The 12,376-nt window shown below is 40.7% G+C and overlaps 1 protein-coding gene and 1 long non-coding RNA gene across 3 annotated transcripts; one reads left to right on the top strand and one right to left on the bottom strand.

Moving 5' to 3' along the window:
* The first annotated feature begins 1,038 nt into the window (after nucleotides 1-1,038).
* On the top strand, nucleotides 1,039-8,496 carry zgc:113276 (uncharacterized protein LOC553748 homolog). The gene is made up of 10 exons (XM_064309952.1): nucleotides 1,039-1,207; nucleotides 1,751-1,943; nucleotides 2,454-2,626; nucleotides 3,186-3,401; nucleotides 4,337-4,727; nucleotides 4,954-5,087; nucleotides 6,173-6,412; nucleotides 7,182-7,343; nucleotides 7,737-7,826; nucleotides 8,335-8,496. Exons 2-10 carry the CDS (start codon nucleotides 1,769-1,771, stop codon nucleotides 8,494-8,496), a joined length of 1,743 nt encoding a protein of 580 aa, XP_064166022.1. The 5' UTR covers nucleotides 1,039-1,207; nucleotides 1,751-1,768.
* LOC135240470 (uncharacterized) lies at nucleotides 4,101-6,380 on the bottom strand. Of its 2 annotated transcripts, none has more exons than XR_010325702.1 (3): nucleotides 6,263-6,380; nucleotides 4,960-5,098; nucleotides 4,101-4,675 (listed from the first exon to the last, which is right to left on the bottom strand). It is a non-coding gene; the product is annotated as an uncharacterized LOC135240470 (long non-coding RNA). The 2 variants fall into 2 exon arrangements; XR_010325703.1 differs by having other exon boundaries at nucleotides 4,101-4,654.
* Nucleotides 8,497-12,376: the final 3,880 nt, after the last annotated feature.

The raw sequence follows: 12,376 nt of genomic DNA, 5'->3' as shown, positions 1-12,376 counted from the left end.
ACTTGAAAATAGTAGTTTATAAAGATTGCAAAAATGAATAGCCTGCTAAAACCCTGAACATAGACAGATAAAGATAAAAGAAAGTCAGTAATTCTATAATACAAAGATAAAGCAAGTTATCTTCAAATGATAACTTGTAAATACTTTGGTTGCTGTTTTCATGAATGATTGAGTGACTTTAACAACCGACTTATTGCTAAAAGTATACATTGTGAAAAATCATTTTAAAAATATAAACACCAGGTACCCTGACAGATTTCAGGAGAAAGATCACAGAATGGTTGCAAACAATTTTGTATTCTGACAAAAAAAAAAAAAAAAAGGAATTTTATTTTTTACCAGATCTATGAAATGTTTCTAGTTGGCTAATTTAAATATTAGTCATACCCTCACACCTTTTTTATACACAAAGCAAGTTAGAAGATTAAATTAAATTTCAACTGCATAGCATTGAACACTTTTCCTCAAATTTTATTAGTTTTTTTGGAAACTCGCTCCAGAGTGATGTCCTCCTGCTGTTTTCACTATCCCATTCTTACGAAGATCAGTCTGTTCCCAAAACTCTACACTACCCCTTCGGCTCAACCGTTAGTATTTTTCTGATTCACTTTCATAAAAAGGCTTTGTGTCTTACTGTCATATTCAAAACTGAGGAATTACATGAGCATCATGTCCATCAACAATCAGCTCTGCTGTTTTCTTCCAGTAGGTCAGTATTCACAGGCAGCATGCTCTCAGAATGGTAAATGCAGGCCTGTTGTGTGCAGTATGTGTCTCAGTCAATCAGAGGATTTTTAAAAATACGATGTCATTTGTTGGCAAAATGAACAAAAGGGTTTGGCAGCCACCAAGGTTACTAGCAATTAGAACAAGTAAAACTCAACTTTAACCGGTCATGTTAGTGATTGTTTTCTTTCTGTGTGAGAGGCTAAATTTGGGCCTGGCTGCACTGTGATGGGCCTATTTTAAGCCTGCTGTCTTCTCTCTCTGTGCAGCCAATTAGAGCGGGCTATATCTATAGACATGAGCAGGACAGATCGAGTTTCGGGCAGGCTGCATGAGCGTCTTCAATCCGTCCCGGTCTGCATGCAGTTTGGCCTTCCATGAGCTTCAGCCTGAGTATACCTCTGCTCTTTACTTCTCCCTCAGCTGACTCCTCTTTTGTTCTCTCAGGCCTGTCTCCCGTCGTGTTTCACCTGGAATCCAGGTACAGTGCTTTTCTGTGTGTCTTACGTTACAGTGAATCCTTGTACTTTGAATTCCTGCTCCTTGGAACCTGTTGTAGCAATGTATGCAGATTGAGTGCTTTATCAGTTATAGTTGTTGTGCCATTCTCAGTCTTAGAGAGGTGAAATGAAAGTATCAGTGTCATAATTTACATATATCACACTATATGTGCTGTGATATTAAATTATTCAGCTATATTTTAAAATTTGGAAAGTTACAACCATAGAGTAAGATAAAAAGTGCTCAATTCTGAACATAACTGAAGCTTTTTGAAAAGTAACTCTAAGCCACTGTAAAATGGCACAGAGCCGAAGTGAGTTTAATGAATTGGCTTAAAAAGCAAAGGCCATTGAAGAGTTATGTTTTCTTTGATTTCTTCTTTCTTTTATCTTGCTTTCCTTTGCTCCATCAGCTGGTTCCCCTGGGTATGGATTTTTATTTAGACCCCTGCTGGTTACATGTGCACAGCCTTTTTTTTTGTACTGTGTTCTCTGATGCCCTCTGCTGGTCTTATTGTGTACAGGCACTTGTCCTGGCAGCGATGTTGGATATTCTGATTGTTGGTGGAGGCCCTCATGCCCTGACTCTGGCCACCCTGCTGGCCCATCCTGATGTGCGCTACCCACAGCCCAGCACAGACATCCTGGATGGCATCCAGCTGAGTCAGCCCAAGACCAGGAGTGGCTGGTCCAGGGGCAAGAGGAGACCCGCCACTGGTGTGTCACTGTTGTTCATCGCTCCAGTTTACTGCATTCATAGCACACTGCGCACTGCACTGCAGACGGCTCACAACCACGCCAGATTTCACAATATGCGCATTCAGTTTGAAAAAGAAGTCTTCTATCCCAATATATTCATGAATTATATTCCATAACTAGAGCTTGTCTGACGGACAATAATCATGCGAACACAGACTTCACTCAAGCTTGCAATCCTCTAAAATAATAATAATTATTATTATTATTATTATTATTATAACAGATAGCTAGATAGATAGATAGATAGATAGATAAGAATAAACTATTTGTGTCTCATATTTGTGTCATAAATAACCAGTATGATGGAACTGAAAAGTATTGATGGCTTGAGTACAATCAGTTTGCCATTTAACAATTTTATCATTAAACCATGTGTGAAAGAGTGCATATTAGCTAGATCAAGCACTTTCCTGTACAAACAGTATCTGTGCCAGGAGCGTAAATTGGATTTGTCACATGACCCCATAGCAGAGGAGTCAATGGAGGAAGCAGCTCCTGGTCCCGCCCCCACCCCTCCTCTGCACTTCAGGGTGGTGGACTCCTATGGAGAGTGGGCCGCACTGTGGGGGAGCCAGTTCTCCGCACTCAACATCCCACACCTTCGCTCACACACCCTGGTGCACACTGACCCCCTAAACAAGGTAATGCAGTGACAGGAAGTGTGTATGCACCCTACAAAAAAAATTATAATAATAACGCACTAAGACCCACTCACCCACACTCTCTGAGAAACTGATATTAAAATATTACTATTAAAATAGATGGATTGGTGTTATGCTCCTGTTATACAACTGGGTACTGTCTAGGTGGTGCACTTGTACATAATAACGCTTCAGAACTGTGAACGAGATCCTGTGCTGTGTGCCATCCAAAGGAAAATAAGCCAGAATATAAATGAGTCAGTCTTGAGGCTTTTCCCAGAAATGCTTCTGTACCTTCTACCTATCTCTTAACACATCTGCGATTTCCGAGAACTGAGAACTCATTGCTCTTCGATTGCTAAATTGTACACTTGCTATAGTGCAATGTTTTCAGCATTGACAGAATTTAAATGAAATGGGTTTACCAAGTCAGTGTGTTTTTAACCCTGTGGAATCTACAGTGAGGCATTCAGCTATATCACGTGAAGATCACTTGAAACAATGCTGTGTTGGAAATGAATGTTTTTTTGTGTGTATGTATTCTGTGTTCTGTCCCCAGAAAGCCCTGCAGGATTTCGTGGTGAAACACGGTCGCACCGGCGAGCTGCACTGCCTTCCGGAGCACGTGCACATCCTGGACGAGAACGCCTACTTCAACGACAACCGCCTGGCCAAGAGGGACAAGCGACGCCTGAGCGCCAGCGCCGGGACGCGGAAGAACCTGTACTTCAGCCTGCCGGCCACCCGGCTCAGCGTGGACTTCTTCCAGGACCAGGTCCACCCAACAGGCCTGGGTCAAACACGTACCTGAAACATTTTAGACTCTTTGGGTGAATGTCAAATTGGAAAAGGCCCGTGCAGATCAATGAAAATTAGCAACAGAACTATTTGTGAAAGAATATTGGTAAACAATTTGAAAATTTAAAAAACTAAATTTTGCCATCTAAAGGGTTGAATTGTTTCAGCTAACGTATTTAACCAGCCTGAAGCCAGCTGGCACAGAGTGCCCAGACCAGGAGAGTGGCCTGATCTCTGACTAACCCGTGGACTACCAGAGCGTGGAAGTCTCTGCACCGCAGAACTGGGTCATTCCTCACCTCCACTAACCTCCGTGGCCTGGAAGGCCTCCTTCTGGACAGAGCCGGGCTGTGGAATTTTATATTATACATTATGCATTCCTAAGAAAAATTTTCAGAAAGCACTGAAAAAGAAGGCATGCGTTTTTGAATGTGATTCACAAAAGCCAATTTGCCAGCTATTCAAGACAATTGTGTTGTGTTGTGAATTTTTGTTTGTCTATGTTCCCTTATCTTAACAACACTAATCTCTGAGCTAATTACTTATTTCTGAAATGCAGTTCTGTGATTTGGTTGGTTTGCTTTTTTATGATGTCCTTGATTGGACTCCTGAAGTCGTTACCTTGCATTGTCTTGGAAAGCTATTTGCATTAAAGAAGATGGACTGTGGCTCTTACTATAGTTACTCCAGACGAACCTGTACTGTATTGTACATCACATACTGCCGGTGGGAGGTAGTCATCCATGTCTCACAACAAATTACAAATTAACAAGCAAAATTATTTTTTAAAAGCTCAAAAAAGAGAAAAACATCTTGCTGTCCATTGGCAGTGTGTTGTTTTGTTTCAGAATGCTGTAACTCAGTTAATATGCAGAAGATGATTTTGCGGGGCTCTGGTTCTGTTGTGACCAGGTTCGCAGGTATGGGCTGGACAGTGTCCTGATAAGAGGCACAGTGGATAGGATTATTCCTGTCATGTCAGGCCAGTCAGCTGCGCTGGAGGAGCCTGGTGAACACAAGGAGGCGCTGTCCTTCAGGGTGCTGCTGCAAGACGGGAACATTATTGAAGCCAGGAGGGTAGTCATGGCGACAGGCCCCACCCGGGCTCAGATGGCCAACATCCCTGCCTGGGTGTCTGCCATCACTGAGAGCTACCCAGAGGACCGCCTACAGCACACCGTGCAGCTTATGCATCAGCAGGCTCACTCATGGCAACAGGAAGCAGGAACCCTGCTGCAGGAAGCAGGAACCCTTCAACAGGAAGCAGGAACTCAAGAACAGGAAAGCAGGCCAAACTCCCCAGGTGGGTTAAACACATCTGTATACATCCCAAAAAAATGAAAAACATCTTATATCAACATATTAAAGGCCATGTTTGCTGTATGTACTAAAACAATACCAGGCGCCAATAGAGCTCTCCTCAACCTCCCTAGAAGGTGTAAGAAACAGTAATGTAATGTAATGTAATGTAATGTAAAAACAGTAAGGAATTAATGAGGCACACACAGATCTTATGTTTGTGTTCCCAGCCTCACCTCTTGTTTGCCACACTGGGGAGAGGATGCTGGTGATTGGAGGAGGCCTGACCAGCGCTCACATCATCTCCATCGCTCTGCAACGGGGAGCCAGTCATGTGACCTGGATCATGCGCAAACATTTACAGGTGCGTGTGCCCTGTGGAGGAATCCTCATGTTGAAGTCAGGAAGTGACTACATTCTGCTCCAACTGATGCTCCCTGTGCATCTTCGATTCATTTGATTAATGTATAACAATCATTTATTTATTTCTAAACAAGTTTTCATCACTCTTACTCGTATTACTTATTTTTGCAATAAGGGATGTCTGTGTAACTATTTAGGAACTGCATTCAACTCACTGTTGAATTTTAAGGAAAATACTGTCTGCTCAATCTATGGTAGACAGATTAGCAGTCCCACAGGAGTGTAAGCTGTTTTTATTTTTTTAAAGATGGTCTATTCAGGAAATGGTAAAAGAGGTTGTCTTGTCAGGAAAACTTAAGGCACTGTTAGCAAGAACTCGTGATTCATGAGTGGAGAAGGGACAGAAATAGATTATGGACATCCTGTTTCCAGTACACATACCTACAAAGGGTGGGGGGGGGGTGTGGTTGTGGGGTTATTGATCAAAACAATTAGATTTGTGGTGAACAGTAATCACATATAGTTACCCAAATTTGGCAGGTTGTGTAGTGTGGTTTGGCTTTTCATTCACCTGCTTTGTTCGTCAGTGTGTGTCATAGCAATTAAATGAGGGCAGATATGATTTGCTGGACATAGGGAAATAAGGGGCAAACAGCATGCTCTATGTGACAAAAATGGTTTGGCTGAAACACAGCACATTCCATTCCAGCATTATTTAAGCACATATGAATGAAACGTACTCCAAGCTGGTCAGGAACCTTAGCTCAACCCCAGGATAATAAACTAGGGATAAGTAACAAATGCAGTCACAGTCATTTTACTGGTAGGAAATAGATGAGCTCCACCAATCACAGAGCACATATGTAACAATCATTGGAAGAATGTCAATGGTAATTGGTGGATGCTTTCTGGCTATGATTCCTGGCTCTTTGTGGGTATTATCCTATTGCTACAAATGTGCTCTGTGATTGGCCTCCAGTGTTGTTGCTCTATTGGTTCACTACAATATATTCAATGAGGGGGTGGAGCCAGAAAGGTGATGTCACAACCGTCTCATCCCTGCTGTATTACTGCTGTACCATCCAGCTGAAGCAGTTTGACGTGGGAGACGTGGAGAGTTTGGTCGGGCGCTACTCGCACGTGGAGCACGGGATCCAGATGGACGGGCGGGCTTACCTGCGGCAGTTCTACAACGAGAGGAGCCTGACGCGGCGGTTGGCCATGATCCGGCAGGCCAGGAAGGGCGGGGCGGTCACGCCCGAGGCCTACGCACAGCTGCTGCCCTACATCCAGAATGGCCAACTGGCTGTGAAACCGTACTGCCAGGTGCTCTGGAGACGTCTAGAGGTGTCTGTGCACACACGCACGCACACACACACACGGACGCACGCGCACACACACACGCACACACACATTCTGGCGCTCACGTCTGCCTAATGTGCCTTGACTGCAGATGATGTCACATGGCATGTGCAGCCAGATAAACAAAGTGCTGAAATCTGACATAAAGCCAGAAACACAGCGTCCAGATGTTGAGGCATACCATGGGTGTGGCTTCCAGCTGTGGAAATGCAAACATTACCAAACCTCATTCAAACCAAATGCCTAAATTCAAATCTCAATAGCAGTTGATTTTCTTTGACTCTTTTTTAAATGTAGTATAAATGTTGGTATGCATTGAGAGTGTTGACATTTTTTGGACAAATTTTGGATTACTAGCCACCCACCACAGAGACTCTCAGTTTCTGAGCGTAAACCTGTTTCACTCTTAATTTGATGTTACAGGACTATTCCAGCCTGAGTCATTTTCTCATTTTTAAAAGGCCCTGTGATCTGTCATACGTAGTATAGTAGCAGTAGTAATAGTAGTAGTAGTAGCAGTGGTGGTAGTAGTAGTAGTATAGTAGCAGTACTAGTAGTTGTATTAGTAGTAGTATAGTAGCAGTAGTAATAGTAGTAGATGTAGTAGTAGTGTAGCAGTACTAGTAGTTGTATTAGTAGTAGTATAGTAGCAGTACTAGTAGTTGTATTAGTAGTATAGTAGCAGTACTAGTAGTAGTAGTATTGCTGTTACAATTCAGTTTCCTGCTCAAAGGTCTCAGAAGCCAAGTGGTGCTACAGGAACCAGGCCTGGAGTATATCTCTGAGCTCTGGGGAACATTGGACTGGGGACAGGATCTGGTTAGCCACTGGCTGCAAACTAGATGTCAAACAAGATCCCCTGCTTGCTGATGTCATCAAAGAATTCCCTATTCAGGTGACCTTGCCTTGCTCCGCTTTATCCTGAGAAACCCCATCCTACAAGCTATTTCCTGTCATCATTTGCTCTGAAAAAAAATATTTACTTCTTTAAAACATTTTTCCAAACAATCTGAAAAACCTATGCCTAAACCCAAATAGGACTTACTCATTCTCTCTAGAAAGGGATCAGACATTTTCTCCTTTTTTTATTGAAGATCGTTTTGAAAGGATTATATTTGTTATAAGAGCTTTTCTTCTGTTTCTTTTCATGTGCTGGTTTGTTGAAGCACTTTTAGCATTGTAAAATTTATTTCCAAATAAAGTATATTATTTTATTATTAACATTAAATGTTTTCACCATATACTTCCTTGGGCTTGTTTATAAGCACTGCTGCTTCCCTGGTGTCAGGTCCTGGATGGTTGGCCATGTTTATCAGATAGCCTGCAGTGGGCTCCTGGCTGCCCCCTTTACCTGATGGGACAATATTCTGCTCTTCAGGTACGGCCCTGTGTTTGTGTGTTAGGGGGTAAGGGGTCTGTGTTAGACTGGTTTCCTGTTGAAGGGGTTCACCTTTATAAGGTGCTGCTTCAGCATGTGGAATAAGCTGTGCTGCTATAAACCTAGGTTTTATGTGGCTTGCTTACTTAATGGTATGTTGGTGAATTTAGGGTAACATTTTTGGAAGTGTGCTGTTAATGTTGTTTGGATTTGTGTGTGTGTGTGTGTGTGTGTGTGTGTGTGTGTGTGTGTGTGTGTGGTTTTTGGTGTCCTTCATTTGAGAAAAGAGTAAATGAGAATAACCTGAGATATTTTATATGCTTACAAATTGGAAAAGATTTCTGAAAACATTTCCTGCCACCATACCTATTGTACATGCCTGGATGACACTCCTAAATGAAACACTTTCCTGAATTAATGTAACATCATACTAAAGTGGAGGAGTAAATTGGAACCAGTACTTACTGTGCATTGCTGATGATGGTTTCTTATTTTGCCATGGAATCAGATCGGGCCACATGCAGTGAACCTTGCTGGGGGGCAGGCATCAAGCATGCGCATTGCCAAGGACATACTGAGCTGGCACAGAGGGGTCAGAGAGGGACGGAGAGCAGAACGGACAAGGACAGAGGAGTACATACAGCAGATGCATGGACTGATGTGGCTGTGATCACCTGACATAGCCTGGAAAGCAATGAATCTTGGGATCTGTAGGCTGAAGACTACATGGGATTCCTGTGACTGCTTCCAGTTTCATCTTGTCTTAAACATCACATATCAGGGAAATGGTTACATGGATTTATTTAGTTATTTTATCGCATATTTTGCTATGACTTAATTTCTTAAATTAAAGAAATGCTTGCTTTAATGAACCATCACTGGGTCAGCAAAGAAGAGTGGTTTAAGACTAAGACTGTTACATTTGAAAGAAAAGAAGGCTATGTTACATGAATAGAAAAAAAATAACTGAGAAAATAATCAGTAATTGTACTCAATTAAATTATTTGAACAGGTGCCGTCCATTGGCTTTCTTTCTTTGTTGTATGATTTAGTAGGTTGGCTCACATTTGTTTCTGAATTTGAGCTAAATTTATTTTGAAAGAAAAGAGGGCTACCAGATGTTCCGTTCAAAGTAGTTTGGCAAACACGTACCGAAGCACAATTCTATTGGAAACCCTTCCAAGAAAAAAATATTTTCCACTGTCCCTAACATGAGGTTGTCAAAAGATTAGAACCACCACATAACAAAAAGAAAGGGAGCTGATATCATGACCACTTACCTGAGTGCAAATGAAACCCGCTCATTATTCCTTTGTTGTTAGCCTATGTCTTCATCGGTATTAAATATATGGCACTATATAAATCTAGCATTACAAAAGACCATAAAGTATAGGAGCTTTTGATTTTGAGTGGATTAGGAGTGTGTTGTACAAAAAGGTGCCAAAAGCATCATTTTTCTTAATAGGGAACATGTGCAGGATGGTGATCATTACATGCCACACTCCAGATGTTCTTGGGGATGTCTTTTCAGCGTTTTTTTTTTTTTTTTAATTAAATATGGTGAAAGAAAAAAAAAGTTTTAAATGATGCAATGCAATCTGTTCACCTGCATTATTTTGTTCATATAAGCTTTCAAAATTTTGTGAAACACACACACACACACATATATCCACACCAGGAAATTCAATTGGCACACTAAGTACTGTCCCACGGCGAAGTTGCTGTCCTTGATTCATAAACATGTTGAAAGGACATGGTCTAACACAAAATTAGCCAAAACATACCAACTGTCTGTTAAATCCTCACGGAACCTTTACTGTCTGTCTATCTTGCCTGTATTCTGTAATGTCTTCTCTGTCTATTTTCATGATGTGTGCTTGCAGCTATATTTTAAAAAATTATAATGATAATGATTTTTTTCAATGAGTCTCTTAGTGCTAATTCTTTCATTTCACAACCACACACATACACACAGACAAAATGAAAAGGAATGTGTGAAGGGAACCTTCCAGAAAACTGACCCTGATAAATGCGTTTAACCTTGGACTGGAAAACAGAGGGAATGTTTATCTTGGGAAACTGTATGTGTCAGTAAACCACCAGTACTTCCATTTCATAATTAAAAACAGTGCTCTGTTAAGCCGCAGAGCAGGACATTAAATCCTGTACTGCTAAATAAGCCTAGGCATTTTACACAATTACTGCACCTTAACATAACATAACATCCTTTAAGTTTTCTTTCCCCTCAAGGAAAGCAAGGTAGCATCCAGTGGCATAATCAACATTATTAAAAGCACATGATTGACTATTTCAGGGAATCATGGTGGCAGATCTATTGCACAATGTGGCAGATAAGTAACTGGAAAACAGTTCATTGGGTTTTTTGCTCTTCTTAAAACACTGGTGCCACATGTTCATCAGTCCTCACTCCAGCAGGCTGTAAAATTATACAGGACTATGATGAAGGATAACTCATGAAGGATTCTCTGGGGAGAAAAAAACTGTTCTAAAAACAACTGTCACGTACTAAGGAAAAATTTGAAATAGGAAACTTTTAGCTGCAGCCTGAACGTAACCAAAGAGAAAGGCTCTCGGGAAATTCTCCTATTTAGCAGTTAAGTCGAAAATCAAGAAATTGCACTGATTGTAATTTTCTGTACAAATTAAAGGCTGTTTAATTAAAGTTAACAAATTAAAATGCTGAAGTCTTTGACTGGCTAAAGAGTCCATCCACATTTTTAAGGCCTAAATTGGCTACTTGAGTGAAAGGAAAGTACAAACCCCTGCAGACACTGAAGCCCTTCAGAACTGTAGTTTGAGACCCAAGTGGTCTTCAGCAGAACAGCAGGACATGGACAGAGCTGTGAGGCTTGTTAGTGCAGGGCTAGTGGAGACCAGCCTTATAGGTCTACGCCTTTCTGCTATAAGTCAAATCAATCAATCAATCAATCAATCAAAATGTATTTATATAGCACACTTCATACACAGAGGCAACCCAGTGTGCTTTACATAAATAAAAGCAAAAGGAACAAAGAAAGTATAAAGTACATAAAATAGAATAAAAACAAAATAAAATAAAAAAGACATAGGTCTACTTACACAGTTAAAGTGGTGAGAGCAACTGCCCATCACATCAGCCAAGTGAAGGTGAGCCTATGGAGAAGGACTGATTCAAACCAGAAATTCCCACATTAACTACGAGACACAGAGAAGTAGTTGAACAGTGAGAGGAACATGTAAAATGAATAACACCACTGCAAACTCACGTGCCTATCAGAGCAACGGTACATGCTGTTCCTAGTCCTACAAAGCTAGGAGATCTCTCAAGATTTGTGTGTCTGCATTGTGTGACTTGTGGAGGGTCTAAAGTACAATTGCCTGAATCCATAATTCCCTGCACATGTAGATCATGTTTCACGTAATGTGTTGTTTCATGCATTTTGTCATTTTTCACCTTTTTAGGAATGGAAATGAGAATGTAAGCATCTCAATAAGAGTAAATTTTGCATGTAGGTATGCTGAAGCATTCAAAATGTTGGTGTGTAAAAGAACATCATGCTTCTTGAAATACACAGGACCTTGTATATTTAATGATGTTTATGCATACATTATGAACCCCCTCTTGAGTTTGGGTATGGTAAATGACAGTCTTTTTCTAAGTCTTTTTTCCTTGATACTTCCCTAATTTGAGTTGCTTTGGAATAGATTGTAAAAGGGAGGTATGCCTTGTTACTTCCAAAATTGATACATAAGTTATTTTATTTTGGTTAGAAACATGGGGCTAGGCCAGATGAGAATAAGACTGGTTCAAAATAGAGGAAATATCCTGATTTTCCTGGGCTTTTTTTGTTTTTGTTGATGTTACGGAAATTGTGGTATTCATTAAGCAAGTTGTACCATCTGTGAAAGGGTAATCGATAATGAATGCAATTTATTTATATTTCAAAAGAAATCAACAATGAAAGTATTGATTAATGGACCTTGTTTAAGCTAAACCACCATAAAGAACAAGAGAAAAAATGAATATATTGCCAAACAACAGGGAGAGATTAGGAGCCTGTGTGCTGTTTTCTCCTTACTCTGGTTGATCCAAACAATATTTACTCTTCATTACCAATGCACAACATACCTATAAATCATTCATAAGCATGTTTGCAGGTCAGAGGGTTGAACTCAAGTAAGCCTCGAAACAAAATAAGGAACAGTAACTGCAATCACACATAACTTGAAAAATAAAAGCAGTTTAGGTGCAAGCTTCACTCACAAGTGTGGGAAAGGCAATGGATGGCATAGACAGAGACTTTTACTTTGAATTGTGTTTTCAGCTGGTTATAAACTACAGCCTGAATTATTCTTTTTATGATGCCTTTGTTATAAGAAAAGCCATAATTAGCGTGTGTTTCTACCAGCGGGGAGTGGTTATGAACTTCAACCCATTGCAGGTGCTTTGTGAATCCTATGTTACCTTTCCTTGTGGTTTTTGCTTTTTTGTAATGGAAATATTTTGTGAAAACTGTGATTCAGTAATAGCACAGATGGAATTTCAATGT

Source organism: Anguilla rostrata, chromosome 15 (assembly GCF_018555375.3).
Source record: "Anguilla rostrata isolate EN2019 chromosome 15, ASM1855537v3, whole genome shotgun sequence".
NCBI lineage: Eukaryota > Metazoa > Chordata > Actinopteri > Anguilliformes > Anguillidae > Anguilla > Anguilla rostrata.
The sequence above is the reverse complement of the archived record's forward strand: the minus strand, read 5'-3'. Positions and strand labels throughout refer to the sequence as shown.